Genomic DNA, 17,049 nt, shown 5'->3' on the forward strand with positions numbered 1-17,049 from the left:
GTCTACATGACCAGCAACCAGAGTGGCAATGGCAGTGACAGTGACCACGAGAAACCAGGCGTCGAGGTGAACGAAGCTGCCACCGCCTCGGCTCTCTGTAATTTCCCCTCTTCCAAAATTCTTCAGACAATAATTCCTTGCGCACTCCATCGCGCCTGATAAACTCTGCCTTATGCCCTCGAACCAGGCGCGCATTAAGTGCTCTCTGCAGATCCATAAACCTACCACCCTTGCCATTAACTGCATTAACGCAGCTGGGGGGTTCATGTTAAGGTTGACGGCCTTCCCCTGGTGGCCGTATTGTTTACACGGGGCAGCCCATGCGTGGCATGTGGCGTGCCCATCTCTTCCGTCCCGCCACCCGCATCCGGGGTCTCATTGTCCCTGTGGATGAGACTCTCACATTCCTGTTTTCTTTGATTATTTGGAATGATGTTCAGGTGTCCCTCAAGGAAGGGCTGATCTGAGTCAACCCCTATGTTGGCAAGAAGATCAGCCACCTTATTACCTTCTCTTTTAGTATGATGAAAAGAGATGGCATTGTAGTTGCCAATTTCCTCCGCCATGCTGCTGAGTCTGGCCTCTAGTCTCCAACTATTGGCTATTTTCCTGGCCTGCGATCCATTCTGGATTCGAATGGCCATGTTTATGAGAATTTGGGAGTCCCCCTCCACTATCAATGGTTGAAGATTGTGTCTCCTTGCAGTGAGAAGTCCTTGCCACATGCCCTCCAGCTCTGCTGAATTGTTGGTGTCCCAACCTAGGTTGCCAAAGTAGATCTGTTGCAGAGTTCCGTGATGATCTCTGATGATTCCTCCAAATCCTGCAGGTCCTGGATTTCCCTTGGATGCGCCATCAAAGTTGAGCTTGTATGAATGAATAGGTGGGGCCTCCCAGCTTTCCTTCTCCTTGCCGTTGCTATTTGCTGCTTGCTGTGTGGTTGGTTCTTGTGTCAGTTGCAGTCCCCAGTTTGATAAGATGTTTTTCTCATTGTCTTCAGTTGGGAGATCTTGTTGGGTCCAGGACTGCAGAAGCATGGTTTCTTGGATGTTGGCGTGCATCCTGTTCCATATGTCCTCCTTATTCAAGCTATAGTTTTTGAATATGCGCCTATTCCGTTCCTTCCAAATATTCCATAGGAGAAAACCTGGAATTATGTTCCACAAGTGGTTAAGCAGACCACTTTTGTAGGGGCTTTTTGGCCATTGCCTAATGGTATTTATTATGCCTCCCATGTCTCTGCAGCGCCTTTGACTTCTGAATTCTATCTTCTCCCATAGTTGAGTAGCAAGCGGACATGAGTCTAGAAGATGCTGCAAGGTTTCTTCATTCTGAAAGCAGTTGTGGCAAATCGAGGGCCCGTGGAAGTTGCGTTTCTGCAATTTGTCCCATGTAAGAATCTTTTTGTGTCCCACCAACCAAAGAAAGTGAGTGATTTTGGGCCATATTTTGAAACTCCAGATTCTAGACCAGAGAGGATCAGGGTTGACGGGAGGATCTTCTAAAAGATTGTAGGCTTCAGAGGTGGAGTAAGAGCCCTTGGGGAGGTAGCCCCATCTGAGAATGTCGTCATTGTTGTTGTGCCTAATTCTTCTTTTTGCCAATTCAGTGTCAAGGGCCTCTGCTTCCTGCGTTCTGTTGGTGTTGATTATTTGGTTGCTAGAAAGCCAATTCCTGAAGCCTCTTCCCGTTTCCGGATTCCAGTAATGGTGGACTTTGGCATGCCGTTGCTCTTGCCCACCTGGAATAATGGCTGCTGGAAGTACATTGGTTAGTTTGGGAAGTTGGTTCCATGCATCGTACCAGAATCTGGCATGTTGACCATTCCTTATTTCCCAGAAGCTATGTTTCTGAATCAATTGGTGATGCTGCTTGGCCGCATTCCAAATGAGTGAACCTGTGCTTGTGGGCGTGAATCTAATAAGCTCTGCATGCGGCATATTGTTGGTGTATTTGGCGATCCAAATTCTGGTCCATGGTTTGTCCTGATTTGTTAACCATTGCCACCAGATTTTGGCGGTCATGATGATATTGCTGTGCTCAGGGTCTCGGAGGCCAATTCCACCTTTGTGCTTGGGCTTGCTAGTGGTGTCCCATTTTACAAGCGCCCATTTATGGTTGGTAGCTGAACTTCCCCAAAGAAAATTGCGCTGTAAATTTCTCAGCCTTTTCAGGACCCATTTTGGAGCGGCTAGGATGGAGAACAAGTAGAGGGGCATGGCTTGAAGGATGGCTTTAAGGAGCACCGCTCTACTTGCTAAATTGAGGGAGCGGTGCGTCCAAAGGTTCAGTTTAAATTCCATTTTCTCAATAAGACGCCTCCAAGCTAGTTGCTTTATGGCGGAGGCAGTGAGAGGCGCTCCCAGGTAAGTGGAGGGGAGAGAGGCAGTTTGAAAACCCAGAATGCGAGAGACAGCACGTTTGACAGAGGGAGGGGTGTGGAAGAAGAAAATTTGGGATTTGGTGTTATTGATTTGGGTTCCTGAAGCTTTTGAGAAGTCGTTGAGCAGAGATTTTAGACATGAGGCTTCCTGAGCAGAGGGATGGCCATACAGCATGGTGTCGTCCACAAACTGCTGGTGGGAGGAGGCAGGGGAGTTGTGGATTGAGATTCCCCTAATATGGTTGGCTTGCCTAGCTTGCTTGATGTGCCGACCTAGGCCCTCCGCCATTATCACAAATAAGAAGGGGGATAGAGGATCCCCTTGCCTGATGCCCCTGGAGGGTTTGAAGGGGTTAGAGGGCAGCCCATTGACAAGAATGGAGAAGTGGGAGGAGGAGATGAGGCTCATTATCCATCTTACCCAAGTGGCACAGAAGCCAAAGGCTCTCAGCATGTTCTGAATATAGGCCCAGCTGAGTTTGTCAAATGCCTTGGATAAGTCAAGCTTGAGTAACATGCCCGCTTTTTTGGAGAGCTTGAGCGAGTGAATGATCTCATGGGAGAGTATTATACCATCCATTATTTGTCTGCCTTCCACATAGCCTGATTGCTCAGGTGAGATGATCTGAGGGAGAAGGGGCTTGAGTCTGTTGGCGATGACTTTGGTAATGACTTTATAGAGAACATTGCATAGAGCTATGGGCCTGAATTTGTCAGGGGTAGTGGAGTTCTCTTCCTTGGGAATGAGAGTGATGAAGGTAGAGTTTAGAGAGGGCAGCATCCATCGAAGGGCTCGAGATTCTTCTACAATTTGCCAAACCTCTACCTTAATCATATCCCAGAAAGCATGAAAAAAATCAGTGGTAAAGCCATCAGGGCCAGGAGCCTTACCTTCTTTAAGCTGCGCCATTGCTTCATCCACCTCTTGGCTGAGAATCGGGCTCATGAGCAGATCGTTTTGCTCCTCCGTTATTATCCTGGGAATGTTGTTTGTGATTTTCTCGATAGCTGCCTTCCGATCCCCTGATTGTTCTTGGTGGACTTGTTTGAAGTGATTGAGGAGGGTTTCTTCTATTTTCTCATGCTCCTCCTCTTTACCTCCCTCCTGGTTCTGGATGAATGAGATCTTGTTGTGCATTCTTCGTTGCACTGTTGTATTGTGGAAGAATTTGGTGTTACGCTCTCCTTCTTTAAGCCATCTAACCCTTGATTTCTGTCTCCAATAAATTTCTTCTTGCTTTCTCCTTTCTTCAAGTTGATTGTTGATGTGCTTTTCTTTTTCTAGGGTAGCCTCTGTATGCCCTGAATTGATGACTGTCTGGTGGAGTAGCTTGAGCTCCTGATTGAGTTGTTGTTGGGCTTCGAAGATGTTCCCAAAGATCTCCTTATTCCAGTGTTTGAGGTGGCTTTTCAGGTGCCTTAATTTCTGTTGGAGTTTGAACATTTTGGTGCCTTCTGGAGGGACAAAGGAGGCCCAAATAGATTTGACGAAGTCCTTGAATGCCGGGTGGGTTAACCAGAATTTTTCAAATCGAAATGGCTTCCTGGTGCTGCTCCCTGGTCTTTGCCATTGCAGGGCTATTGGCCAGTGATCCGATCCAGAGTGGGCCAGAATCTCCGCATTGAAATCGCCCCCGATGTGCACTGCGTTGTTCGATATCAGAAATCGGTCCAGCTTGGAGGCTATCTGATGCTTCCCTTTTCTGTGATTGCTCCAAGTGTAGATTCCATTACAAAAGGGCATATCAATAAGGGAGGCATTTAGGATGAAATCCTTGAAGTGTTCCACCTCTGGTTCCAATCTGGTTCTACCCCCTGTTTTGTCCTCTAGTTTGGTGATCATATTAAAATCCCCCGCCACAATCCAGAGAGGATGTTGTCTGTTAATGCTGAGGGCCTCGATGGTGTCAAGGAGTATTTTTTTACTGCCTCCATCCTGTGGGAAGTAAACATTAGATAAGTTCCCATGAACCTTTGTGCCTATAATGTGAAAGGCCGCTTGAATGAGATGGTGGGCTGCATGGAAATCAGTGAGAGTTATGGCTTGAGTGTTCCAGGCTATGGCGAGTCCTCCCGAAGCTCCAGTCGCATCCACAGCCACTGATTGGCAGCCCGGCCAGGCCTTGGAGAGTATTCGACCTAGAGTAGCGCTATTGCATTTGGTTTCTTGAAAGAAGCAAATGTGCGGTTTCTCCATCTTTATCATGTTTTTGAGCATTCTATATTTTGCAGGGCCGTTGAGGCCTCTAAGATTCCAAGAGATGAGCCTCATTGATAACTGGGATGAGAGGGGCTGAAGTATTTCGTAAGCTTCGCATAGTGGCCTGAATCCACTAGGACTTCTCCAAGCTCTATTGTTCTTTGAAGAACTGTTTTCCTTCCTCTTTTTTTGAAATCTTTTGGACGCAGTCTACCATCCCAGGTGCTTCCCGCTTGAATCCCTAACTGATGTTGTTGGTAGACTTTGGAGATGACCATCTCCAACTTTTCTAGGTCAGTTTCAGCGATGGATTCAAACGCCTTTTTCCTACATGCCAACTCTAGTTCATTAATGTCCAGTCCGTGAAGGTCCACATTTTCAGCTTCTTCCTCCATTATTTCTATGACACTGGTGTCTTCCTGTGTAGGCTCTGAAGTCTGGGCGGGCTTCTGTTTCCCGTCTATCTCCATATTCTTGGGGTTATTCATCGGATCCTCCTGATTCCTGGATAAAATGGTTGGTATTATGAAAGGGGTTTTCGAGTTGGGGGGGGGGCTGGAGGGGGGGGGGGGGCGGCTTGAGGAGGATGGGAGATCGGCTTTGCTGGGATTTTCCATGGGTCGTTCTTCCGGAATGCTATTGAGGATCTCAAAACTATTTTTGGATGCTTGATCTTTGTGATTATTCTGCTGAGACTTTTGCCCGCTGGCGTTTTTCCGGTGCGAGCGCCTTCTGCTTGTTACTTTGGTGAACCCATCTTGATTGGGCTTGGCGGAGGAGTTCTGAGACAGATCTGGGACATTTAGAGGACAGTCCCTGAATAAGTGCCCCAGAGCATGGCATCGTCTACATCGGAAGGGCACATGCTCATAATCCAAGGGCTGGGTCCATTCTTCATCCCAGTGGGAGAGTGTTATCGATTCTGGTAGCGCTTCATTCAACCTTATGAAGACACATATGCGAGCATATGAAATGAATCTGCGGGATTTGGTTTCTTCGGCCGTCCTGATGTATTCTCCCACACCATTTCCAATTCTTCTGAGTGAATCTTCGTCCCAATATTCATCAGGGAGTCCATATAGTCGGATCCATACTGGTGCCCAGGTTAGGTCTTCTTTATCTGGATTAAATCTGGGTTTCCAGTCTCGCATGTACAGCCCTGCAGCATTGAAGAAATGTGGGCCTGTACCTAACACCCTGAGTTTGTCTTCCACGCAGTAGAAGATGACTGTAAAGAAGCCTTTCGGTCCTAGTTGAAGCTGGACATCTCCCTTTGGTTTCCATTTGGCAGCTATCCAACCAGAGAGAGCTTTTTCCGTTGGCCATAAGCCTATGAATTTCCCTATGATTGCATGCTCTTTCATAAACTCTATTCTAGCATTTACCAGGTGACCTTGTAGTTCGATTCTGGGCCTTTCTGCAGCTACAGGTTTGCAGGTGGCTGAGGTGACTTTTGGCGTCTCCTTTTTGTCGTTTTTCCCTTTGTCCTGAGGTCCATTGTCCTGACCTTGCGGATCTTCCGGCTTGCTGTTCTCTTGCCTTGTTGAGCTTTCATTGTTCAATATTTCTCTGCTAATCGATCCGAAGAAGAGGTCAGAGTCCTTCTCCTGCTGCATTGGGGAGGGCCCTGTCGCCCCCCCCCCCCCCGGTGTTTCCATAGCGCCTGGCTGGCGCAGAGCTGATGCGATGTGGTCTCAGTGCCTGGAATAGGTCAGGGTTTGCAGGAGGCTCCTCTGTCTGGAAGCGCCGTCACGGGTTTCAGAGGAACCCTAGTCGCCTTGCAGAGCCGAGTAAAAAAGAAAAAGGTAGTGGGCTTGGCCCGGTTTAGACTAACTACTCGCACGACGAGCTACGACCTTGCTCGGGATCGAACACAAGACCGGTCCGTCATGACGAGGCCAACTTTACCACTACGCCGCCTCCACGACCTTTACTTGCCAATATTTGTTAGTTAACAAGAAATTTCAAATAGTAATCCTAACATCAATTGGTAGTCCATCTATCAAACCCTTGACATAAAAATATTTTGATATAAGTTGTGTTCTACAGTTTCCCTAATGTTGTAATATCTAGTAGCTCTTAGTCATATCCCTTGGTCACAAACGTGCTTGGTTAAAACACCTTAGGCTTAAGACCTCAACATATCACCGTATCAACATTTTTTATGGTTTTATCAATAGTTTGATATCTTGGTAATATCCCAGTCATATCTCTTGGTCATTGTGTGTTTATATGTAGCAATTATGGGCTTAAGGATGTTGGGTTTTTGATATCCTAGTAAGATTTAATCATAGTTTTTCATCACCATGTTGTTTAGTAATATATATTATAGCTTAACGACCTCGACATATCACCATATCGACATTTTTTACATAGTTTCTAAGTTCTTCGATACATATACACAATAAGCACATGATCAGAACACCTATTCGTAGAGCAATTTGGTAATAGCTCACGGTGCTTAAGGCTCAATTCTTTGGCCCACAATTCTTATACAGTGTGTGTGAATAAATTCACCAGTGAACCAATATTCCATTAAGAGCATGGTTAGAAACCCTTAATTTTTGGGTGTGTGTTATATTATTTCGATGACTACCCCATAGGTGGGGGGGAGGGGCGGTAGCCCCACTGCACAGGGTCTGGGGTAGCACCCTGGGAATTTTTTTTGGACCCTATATGAGGTGGGCAAAACTACTTATGGTTTTGTGCATGGATTTCGCACAAGGTTTTGGGCATGATGGTTTTCTGTCCATGGTATTTTGTAGATCTGGTCAAGGGAACTATGGTTATGTTCTCATCCAAGGTTAATGGATTGGGGTTTATGGATGCTTCAGCATGTATATATATGTATTGTAACATTGAAAGGATATAATGGAAAATTAATCTGATAGTCCTGATTTTGGGATCTAGGGGAAAATCTTTGTGTATATCTATTTTATGTTTTATGCTCTCGCCATTATTTATTTTCTATTTTTATAATTCGTTTGCGGTTAATTTATGTACGGGGTTAAAACCTACATTTGGTATCAGAGTTGTTTCAGCTTCAAGGGGGACCCCTTCACTACTGAGGGGTTTTTCTTGGGCTTGTGGTAAACGTTGTTCAGTGAGAGATGTATGGGATCGATTCTTGTGGTGAACGAAGATGGAGAGCAGTGGAAAGATAGAGATCGAGAAATTTAATGGTCAGAGTTTTGAGTTACGGAAACTCAAGATGGAGGATCCGCTGGTGGATAAAGATCAATGGATCACGGTAGATCTGACTACTAAACCAACAACAATGTCATTCGAAGACTGGGTGAAGTTGGATCGGAAGGCAAAGAGCACAATACGATTATGTATCTTAGATTTAGTATTGTTGAATGTATCAAGGGAAGATCCTGCGAAGTCTTTGTGGGACAAGTAGGGAATTTGTACCAATATAAGTCTCTGGTGAATAAATTGTTCCTATGGAAAAAGTTGTATAACCTGAGGATGAAATATGAAGACTGGATGACAAAGCATTTCAACGCATTTAATACTTTGGTAATCTAGTTATTATCTGTTGATATTAAAATTTCAGATGAGGATAAGTACACCAGTTTGTAGTCTCATCCTTACTGTCGGAGGAGATGAGGTAGAAAAATTTGGATGACCATAATGGTGTTGGAAATAATACTGAGAAGGGGGAGAATCAGTATTATCAGATCAAGAAATTTTCTTTTTCATAATAAGATTTATATACGCTACAGAGAGGGGAACTAGCGTGTACACACAACTATCTTTAAGGCAACCAGCGTTTATGTAGTAAACTTATCATTTAGTTAATTCATCATATGTTGATCTTTAATCAGTGCATCAATACTTCATTAATCATTAAACAGTAACCATGTGCAGTATAAACATAATAAACCATTACACATAAGCAACACACATGAACACAAAGATTTAAGGTGGAAACCCAATGTGGGTGAAAACCACCTGCTATTGTCGTCTTTGTCTTCTTTTAATAATAAGAAAATCTATTTAAAATCTTGTACTGGTGTAGACTCATACCAGTACGCAGGCTTCTACCTGCAGAAGGTTACAACCTTCTCTCATTCTCCAACTTCTATTGGAAGGGAGCTATAACCCCCTAGCTCTTGTACTAGCCAATATGTTTACTAGTACATAGGTGCCAGCCTACAAAAAACTCCACTCTTCCACCAGGGACCATGTTTCATGAATTTTCAAATTGGATGCTCCTGGCACATATCAAGACATATGAAGACCTTGACTCATCAATAACCCATCAGAAATTTAGAAACTCAAACTTCATCAACCAACATGCAGTTAATCTGAAACAATCAGATCACTGTCATCAGAACACTGTGTTGAACCCAAAAACCTGTATCAACATTCAGAACCAACTGAAACCTCAAAAATTCATGTGTCAAACTGTATACGCTACTTCAATGAAGAAAAACTGCATGTATACACTACTTCCTTCAGCCCAACCTATGTATACCTCTAAATATTCTGAATCATAAAATCTCTGAATCACAAACTGTACCAACCAGTAGTGTACTGAACATCTACTGTCAACTTACAGAACTTTACATAGGCAGGAAACAGAAAGCACTTCTTCTCACTTATACAATAAATCAAATATCAACCTCCTTATGCACTCATATTTACATTCAGATCTAAGAAGACTTCATTGATGGCTAACAGTAAAACAACAACAACAATAAACACTACAAGAAAAAAGGACATTGGTTAGGGCTGAAAAATGTCACCATAAGCTCATTGGTGATGGTCAAAAGTGCATTCGTCACCAAAAACTGAATGTCACCAAAGATGGTGTCACCAAAAGTATAGGTGTTGTAGTGACATACAAATTTTGTCACCAATAATGATTTATAATGATGGATAATGACCGTCACCATTTCATATGAGCAATGGTGATGGACCATAGCCTCTGTCACCAAAAACTAAACATCGCCAAAGGTGGCGTCGCCAAAAGTATAGGCTTTGTAGTGACATTAAAAGTTTGTCACCAATAATGATTTATAATGACGGATAGTGACTATCACCATTGCATATGAGCAATGGTGACAGACCATAGCCTCGGTCACCAAAAACTAAACATCACCAAAGGTGGCGTCACCAAAAGTATAGGTGTTATGGTGACATTCAAGGTCCATCACGAATATTGATTATAATGACGGATAGTGACCATCACCATTTCATATGAACAATAATGATTTATTGTGATGGATCTTTAATGGTCGTCACTATTGGTGCATATATATGGTGACATTCATTGATCGTCACCAAAAGCCACATTGCTAGAAGTATAGGTGTTGTGGTGACATTCAATGTCCATCACGAATAATGACTATAATGACAGACAACGACCATCACCATTTCATATCAGCAACAACGATTTATGGTTACGGACCTTTGAGGGTTGTCACTATTGATGCGTATATAAGGTGGCATTCATTGCCCGTCACCATTTCATACTTTTGGTGAGGGTCGAAAAATGTCACCAAAGCTCATTGGTGATGATCAAAAGAGCCTCCATCACCAAAAATTGATCATCGCCATTCCATATGGCTGCCAGGGTATGATGGAATTGAACCACCAACCTCCTGCTTGTAAATTAGGTGCTCTTCCACTGAGCTAGCACCCTTTAAAGAATTATATTTTTTAAAATTAGACCTTGAAACTTCATAAATTTTAAATTCTACAACTTTCAATAAATTAAAGTCTCATCAATATTTTAGTAAACAAGAAAAGAAACATTGAAGATGTAGGTCCATACCTAATATTGAATTTATGAAAATTGGGTGGTGGGAAAATAAGTTATGTATAAGAGAATCACTATGTTCAATTGAATACTCAATTAGAAGAGAAACTCTGAAAACATTTATAACCTATAAATGACATATAACTATCAAATGCACCAAAAATTGCAAACGAAATGTCATAAGTGGATATCATATGGAAGAAGAGGAGGCAGGGACTTGGAACCCTTGTACATCTTGGCATGCCTTAGCACTTGGTACATCTTATCTTGTTTGGCATGTCTTCATACTATCTAGCACATCTTAGCATGCACTAGCATTCCCTAACACACCTTGGCAGTCATGACTTCACAACTAGCATTGCATTTTTCCATGACCTGGGTACCTTACATTCACCAGAACACCTTGGCACTCCCTAGTTTTCATGCCCTCTATTATCCTCCATAATGTCCCAGGCTGATGAAGAGATCGACAAAGGTAACCACAAACCAAGCTTTTAGTTTGGTAGCTAGCCCTACCAAACCAGAGAGGGCTCTGTCTATGAAATCGTAGCCAAGAGATGATTGGAATGTAAAGGATTTTAAGCTATATAGCTAGGGTCAGGTGGGTTTTTGGAAAATTTAGGGACTTGGAACTATATCCACCAGTGTCCTGTCTCGCAGGGACTTTGTCAAAGAGGCAAGGACTTGGAACTCTGTCTAGGATAAAGCACCTAACATGCATGACAGAAGCTCCCTAGAATAGAGTACCTCCTACCTAGAAGAGTGTCCCCTGCTCAAAATATAGAACCCTTCTCTATTGTGCACTTTTCTTAAAGACAAATGTGTGCATAAAATAGTACTAAGAAAAACAACTAAATTAAGAAAAGTGAGCATCTAAGTCAAACTATAAAATTATAATAAATATGGCTCTATATAAGTTTGGGAAACATTAGACAAGCATGCTTTCATACAACAACAATAATATTCCTAAAATCGATGCGATTCTTTCATCGTTGTTATACCCTCACATAAAAACTAGAATCTATAGCATGTACCCCAAGGTTGTATGCATTTGCTAAAGGCATAGATTGAAAGGATCTGCTGAGATGAAGTACTATTGAAGGAGAAACACCTTCAAAACAATACATAAAGATTGTTGTTAATTCAACACATTTGCACACAAACCAAGGCTGCTACTGGGTACACTTCTCTACTGAATGGATAAATTACAATGTATTGTAGTGCTGCTGAAGGAAAAACACCTTTAGTGCAACACGGATAAAACTCTAACAGATATTGTCACTATGGCCTCAGTTGTCAATGATCTCATCAATATAGGTAACAACTTCGATAATTGAAAAACCAGAAGGTGAGATGCATAGAACATTTGAAATGACATATTTGGGCATACTTTATTATTGTTTAGGAGTGTTAGTATAGAAAATGCAAGGTAACTTGTTGCGTCTTTATGTCACATGCCAAGGATGCGAAGAAATACATAAGATATTAAATAGCATGGTATAAGTTGATAGCAGTTCCGGAATGGCATTCTCCTTATGCGGGTTCTAATCTAGTGGGTATAACTTTAAATAAGAAATTGATAGTTATGGGGTTGAAATTGTCTCACAATTCATGAAAAGTCCCAAATTTGTTCACTAGAAAGAGGTAGAGTGAGTCATCAGGTTTATGGAAGGGAACACCCTATTCATAGGAATATAACTTGAAATTAGTCAGGCAAATTATTTCTCGCCTTATTATATGTGTGTTCTTTGAAAATATAACCACATCCAAAGACTCAATAACAACTCTGGTAAAGTTTATAGATGTGAAGCACTTCTGAGAAAACCAATCGCTTAATGACAATTGAGTGAGGAATATTTCGAAGGATTTATTCTTGCACTTAGTCAAAAAAAGGAAGTTGGGGTATCCAGCATCTTTCCAACAAACTGACTCCAACCATAATGTGGAAGGCAGGTTAACTGCGAAACCTCTTTCCCACTTTGTAGTATTGTTCCCTCTTGAATTGCAACAGGTATGTGGCTGCTTAGATCCACAAAACCCGTGCCAGGTAAACTCTGCATGATACAACCGTGACATGCAAGCTTGACACACACTCTAGTTTCCCTCTAAAAGAGGGTAAGTCAAAATATTATGACAATCTTAACTGTAATTTGATCATACAATATTGAGGTATTGCATGGAATAAACAATATACTATCAATGCACTGATGAAGAACTAAAAATAAATGAATTTCTTATTGCTATAATAGCACCTCTTGGGATTCTCGGATAAAGCACCTAACCTGCATGGCAAAAGCTTCCTAGAACAGAGTACCTCCTACCTAGAATTGTGTCCCATGCTCAAAATATAGAACCCTTCTCTACTGTGCACTTTTCTTAGAGATAAATCTGTGCATAAAACAGAACTAAGAAAAATGCCTAAATTAAGAAAAGTGAGCATCTAAGTCAAACTATAAAAGCATACTAAATATGCCTAAAATCGATGCACTTCTTTCATCGCTGCTACAACCTCATAGGAAAACTATAATCTACAACATGTATCCCAAGGCTGCATGCATCTACTAAACGTGCAGACCGAAAGTATCTACTAAGATGAAGTATTGTTGAAGGAGAAACACATTCAAAACAACAGATAGAGTCTAATGTGCATTCAACCCATCTGCACACAGGCCAAGGTTGCTACTAGGTACACTTCTCCCCTAAATGGAAACTACAGTGTATTGCTACTCTACTGAAGGAGAAACATCTTCAGAGAAACACGGATAAAACTATAACATATATTGTCACTGTGATATCAATGTAGAAGTTCTCATCAATATAGGTAACAACTTCGATAATTGAAAAACCAAAAGGTGAGCTACATAGATCATTTGAAATGATAGATTTGGGCATACTTTATTATTTTTTAGGAGTGTAAGTATAGAAAATGCAAGGTATCTTGTTTCATCTTTATGTCACAGAACAAGGATGCGAATAAATACAGAAAAATTAAATGGCATGGTACAAGTCGATTTCAGGTTATTTCGAAACAAGAATGGAGTTATCCTTGTGCAGATTCTAATCTATTGGGTATAAATTTAACTAAGAAATTTATAGTTATGGAGTTGGAATTGTCTCATGATTCATGGAAAGTCCCAAAGTTATTCACTAGAAAGAAGTAGAGCGGGTCATCAAGTTTATGAATGGGAACACCCTATTCACAGGTAGATAACTTCAAATTAGCCGGGCATATTATTTCTCCTCTTCATGTACATGTGTGATTTGAAAAGCTAACCACCTCCGAAGACTCAAGAACAACTCTAGTAAAGTTTATAGGTGTGCAACACTTCTGAGAAAACCCATCACTTAATGACAATTGAGAGAGGAATATGTCGAAGGATTCAATCTTGCACTCAGTCATAAAAAGGAAGTTGGGGTATCCAACATCTTGCCAACAAACCAACTCCAACCATAATTTGAAATCCAGGTTAACTGTTAAACCTCTTTCCCACTTTGTAGTATTGTTGCCTCTTGAATTCCAACAAGTATCTTGCTGCTCAGATCCACAAAACTTGTCCCAGGTAAACTTTTCATGATACAATTGTGATTGTGCAAGCTTGACACGCACTCTAGTTTCCCTCTAAAAGAGGGTAAGTCAAAATATTATGACATGCTTAACTGTAATTTGATCATACACTATTGAGTTATTGTATGGAAAAAACAATATACTATCAATGCAGTAATGAAGAACTCAAAATAAACGAATTTCTTGTTGCTACAATAGCGCCACTCTTGGGATTCTCCAAGGAGCCACTAATTTATACACATTTGGAATCTTTACTTGGTCTATAGAAAGATTAAGCAATGGCAGTGATCACTCTTTGCCTTCCCATGGAGGGTCTATACAGAGTCAATAATAAATTGATTTAAAAGTGAGATATATGCCTGAAAAATAAGAGTCTGACTCTTCAAGTCTAATTTAGTGGAAGGAAATATTCAACTATAAATGCTTGATCTTCTACAGTGTAAATTTCTAGATAAATGGTTAGCATAAATCTATCCATTGTCCACATATCCCAAAAAACCATGTATATCTGGACTCTGGTTGTGTGTAAGTGAGGGGAGATCACATAAATAATTCATTATCAAAAGAAAAAGTTAAAGCACAACATTCTATGGAGAATTTTTTAAAATTTTTATTACATTCCTAAGAAAGTTTGAAAGGACATAACTGAAACTTCCCTCTACTTCCACACTTCATTAAATATGCCCCATTTCCAATGCAGATGTGGCCTACAGAATCACAATTAGAAAATAGAATATGAAAAGTAATTTTAATGAATTAAAGTAGCTTTCTTATACCTCAAGCAAATGGAGTATGAGAAATTGGATTCATTCTCAACAAAAGATGATATAGCAAGATCTAATTACATTTTTAACTAAAACAAAGGTAAATTGAATTCATGCTCTACAATAGACAATATAATGAGATCTAATGACATTTTCAACTCAAGCAAAGGTAAGTTGAGTAAGCTCAAGCTCCAAAATGATGGCATCCAACTACTGAGTGGCAATTACCGTATATATCTAGCTAGAGGCTATAACATAAAGATATTTGTTATATGTGAAGATAAAAAAATGAAAGGAATGTGAAATTTTGACCATCAACTATAATTTCCTTTCAAGGACTAGATCAAACCATAAAATTGTTATCAAGATAATCAACTCACCCATTCTAGTAGTTTCATGATAAAACTCAAACTCAATAAACTTCAAAAAACATAAATTAACCAACAATATGTCTCAGGTTGGTTACCTAAGGATTATATCATACTAAATTACCTTTTGCATCTAACATTGAAAATGACTGTGAAAGAAATGAAGAAAAATCAATGATTATGATGGATGCATGTGATGAAATAAAATAAAAAAGACCTTTCTTCTTGCTACTTATGAGCCTTCTAGGGGATTCTTGCATGAAGTTGATCCTAATGCTTTCTGAAATCAAAGAGGCACTTTCTAGCTACTCCGATTTGATGAACAACAACCCTAATTCTTATGAAAATGAATATGGAAAGCAATAAGCATCGATGAACTTGGTCTTGAAGAAGGTGTCTCAAAGTCTAATATGGATAATATTTTAAATTTCTACAGCTAGCAAAGGGTTTTCCCAATTGGGTTCCCTAGATTTTTTTTTCTATAGTGTAACTATGTTTTATTTCTGTTCTATTCCACTACAAATTGGTAGAGATATTTTTTGTCTTCATGCAAAAATTAGTTTCAGATTTATTCATTCAAGTAGTAGCAAAATTTCAAGGAAATTCTACGCGGACAACTACTCTATATTTTCACTTATATCTTTTGCAAGTAAAATTCACAACTAAATTTTCATCCAAAGTGTTTAGGTTACTAGCAAGTGGTATCACAACATATCTCAACATTGCAAGGCATAAATCATACTATTCAATAAGGTTGAGACTTGAGATGCAAAAATCTTCCCAAGTTATGCAAGCAAGAAAACTGCTGATTTTTAGTTCTAAATCTATCCAACCAAAACAAAATTATGCCATTTTCAACACCCTCTAGTCAAATTTATTCCTGGCCTCATTCAACTCAATTAAGAATATGTCAATCTCGTTGAGATTTCTTCTTCATTTAATGCTTCTAAGTTATATATTTATGGAACCTAATATATCATTTATGCTAAGTGATTATTCATTAAAAAATATTTACTTCGTACAGCGCATCTACCTAATTTTATGATCAGTTTCTGGGAAGACTCTATCAGACATTTGCAGCAGAAAATAAAAGACTGTTTTAGTACCTAGTGTTATAAAACTCTAATCTGGAAAAATTATTTTGGGTTGTTTCCCTAAAAATATTTACAAAATTTTCAATCCCAAAGCCATTTCAGGGAGAATTTTAGTCAAGGAGAAATTTAGTATTATTTTTGGAAAATTTGAATGCAACTAAAAGAAATTCTTCCCATTTTCTCAAAAGATTCCAGCACCAAATATCAGTTAATTCACAGAACTTAAGATTTAGAAATAATTAAATTTCACTTCACTTTTCCAGGACCATATATGAGTGAATTCACAAAACCTGATATTTGGATTATGGAAACACTTAAATTTCACCTCATTTATTAGGATTGGAAGTTCCCTGAGATACAAACATGTAGCATTAAAGATCTACTTTGCTTGTTTAAGGACAATGTTTAGTTTATAAATAGTGATACAAGAATCCTTGTATACATGCCTGATAGAGTTCTTTGGTCACAACTAATGAAACTGAACTCCATCAATACATAACAAACAAGGTAGAATGTAAGAGAGCATCTACTTTTCAACATATACTCTGAAAAAAATAAACATCTATACAGTCATATAAATTTGTCACCACACCAAAGAAGGAATTAAAAACCAAAATAAAAATAGGAACAGGCTTGGATTGTTATGGTTACTCTAACAAAATGTTAAATAGGATCGATATGTTAATATGGAAAATAGTATAGTTGATTATGATTTATTGAGCCCAAGGGGTTAGCCCAACCAAATGTCATTAATGTTAGTGGGTAGTTGGCTAGTTGTCCTGGCAGGTGCACTGTTTGAAATCCCTTGGGTGAGGTGCACTAGTCAATGCCAATGGGTTTACCAGGGATGCCATCCATGAATGTGGGGAAACATCCATTGGGATTCCCAATGGGTTTATCAGGGA

At 40.1% G+C, this 17,049-nt stretch overlaps 1 protein-coding gene across 1 annotated transcript; it reads right to left on the bottom strand.

Moving 5' to 3' along the window:
* Positions 1 to 263: 263 nt before the first annotated feature.
* LOC149187256 (uncharacterized) lies at positions 264 to 4,580 on the bottom strand. Its single transcript, XM_089409595.1, has 2 exons — positions 3,675 to 4,580; positions 264 to 3,494 (listed from the first exon to the last, which is right to left on the bottom strand). Exons 1-2 carry the CDS (start codon positions 4,578 to 4,580, stop codon positions 264 to 266), a joined length of 4,137 nt encoding a protein of 1,378 aa, XP_089265721.1.
* Positions 4,581 to 17,049: the final 12,469 nt, after the last annotated feature.

The sequence above is a fragment of the Pinus tabuliformis genome, chromosome 3_1 (genome assembly GCF_031772625.1).
Source record: "Pinus tabuliformis cultivar Carrire ecotype Pingquan chromosome 3_1, CPIR1, whole genome shotgun sequence".
Classification (NCBI taxonomy): Eukaryota; Viridiplantae; Streptophyta; class Pinopsida; order Pinales; family Pinaceae; genus Pinus; species Pinus tabuliformis.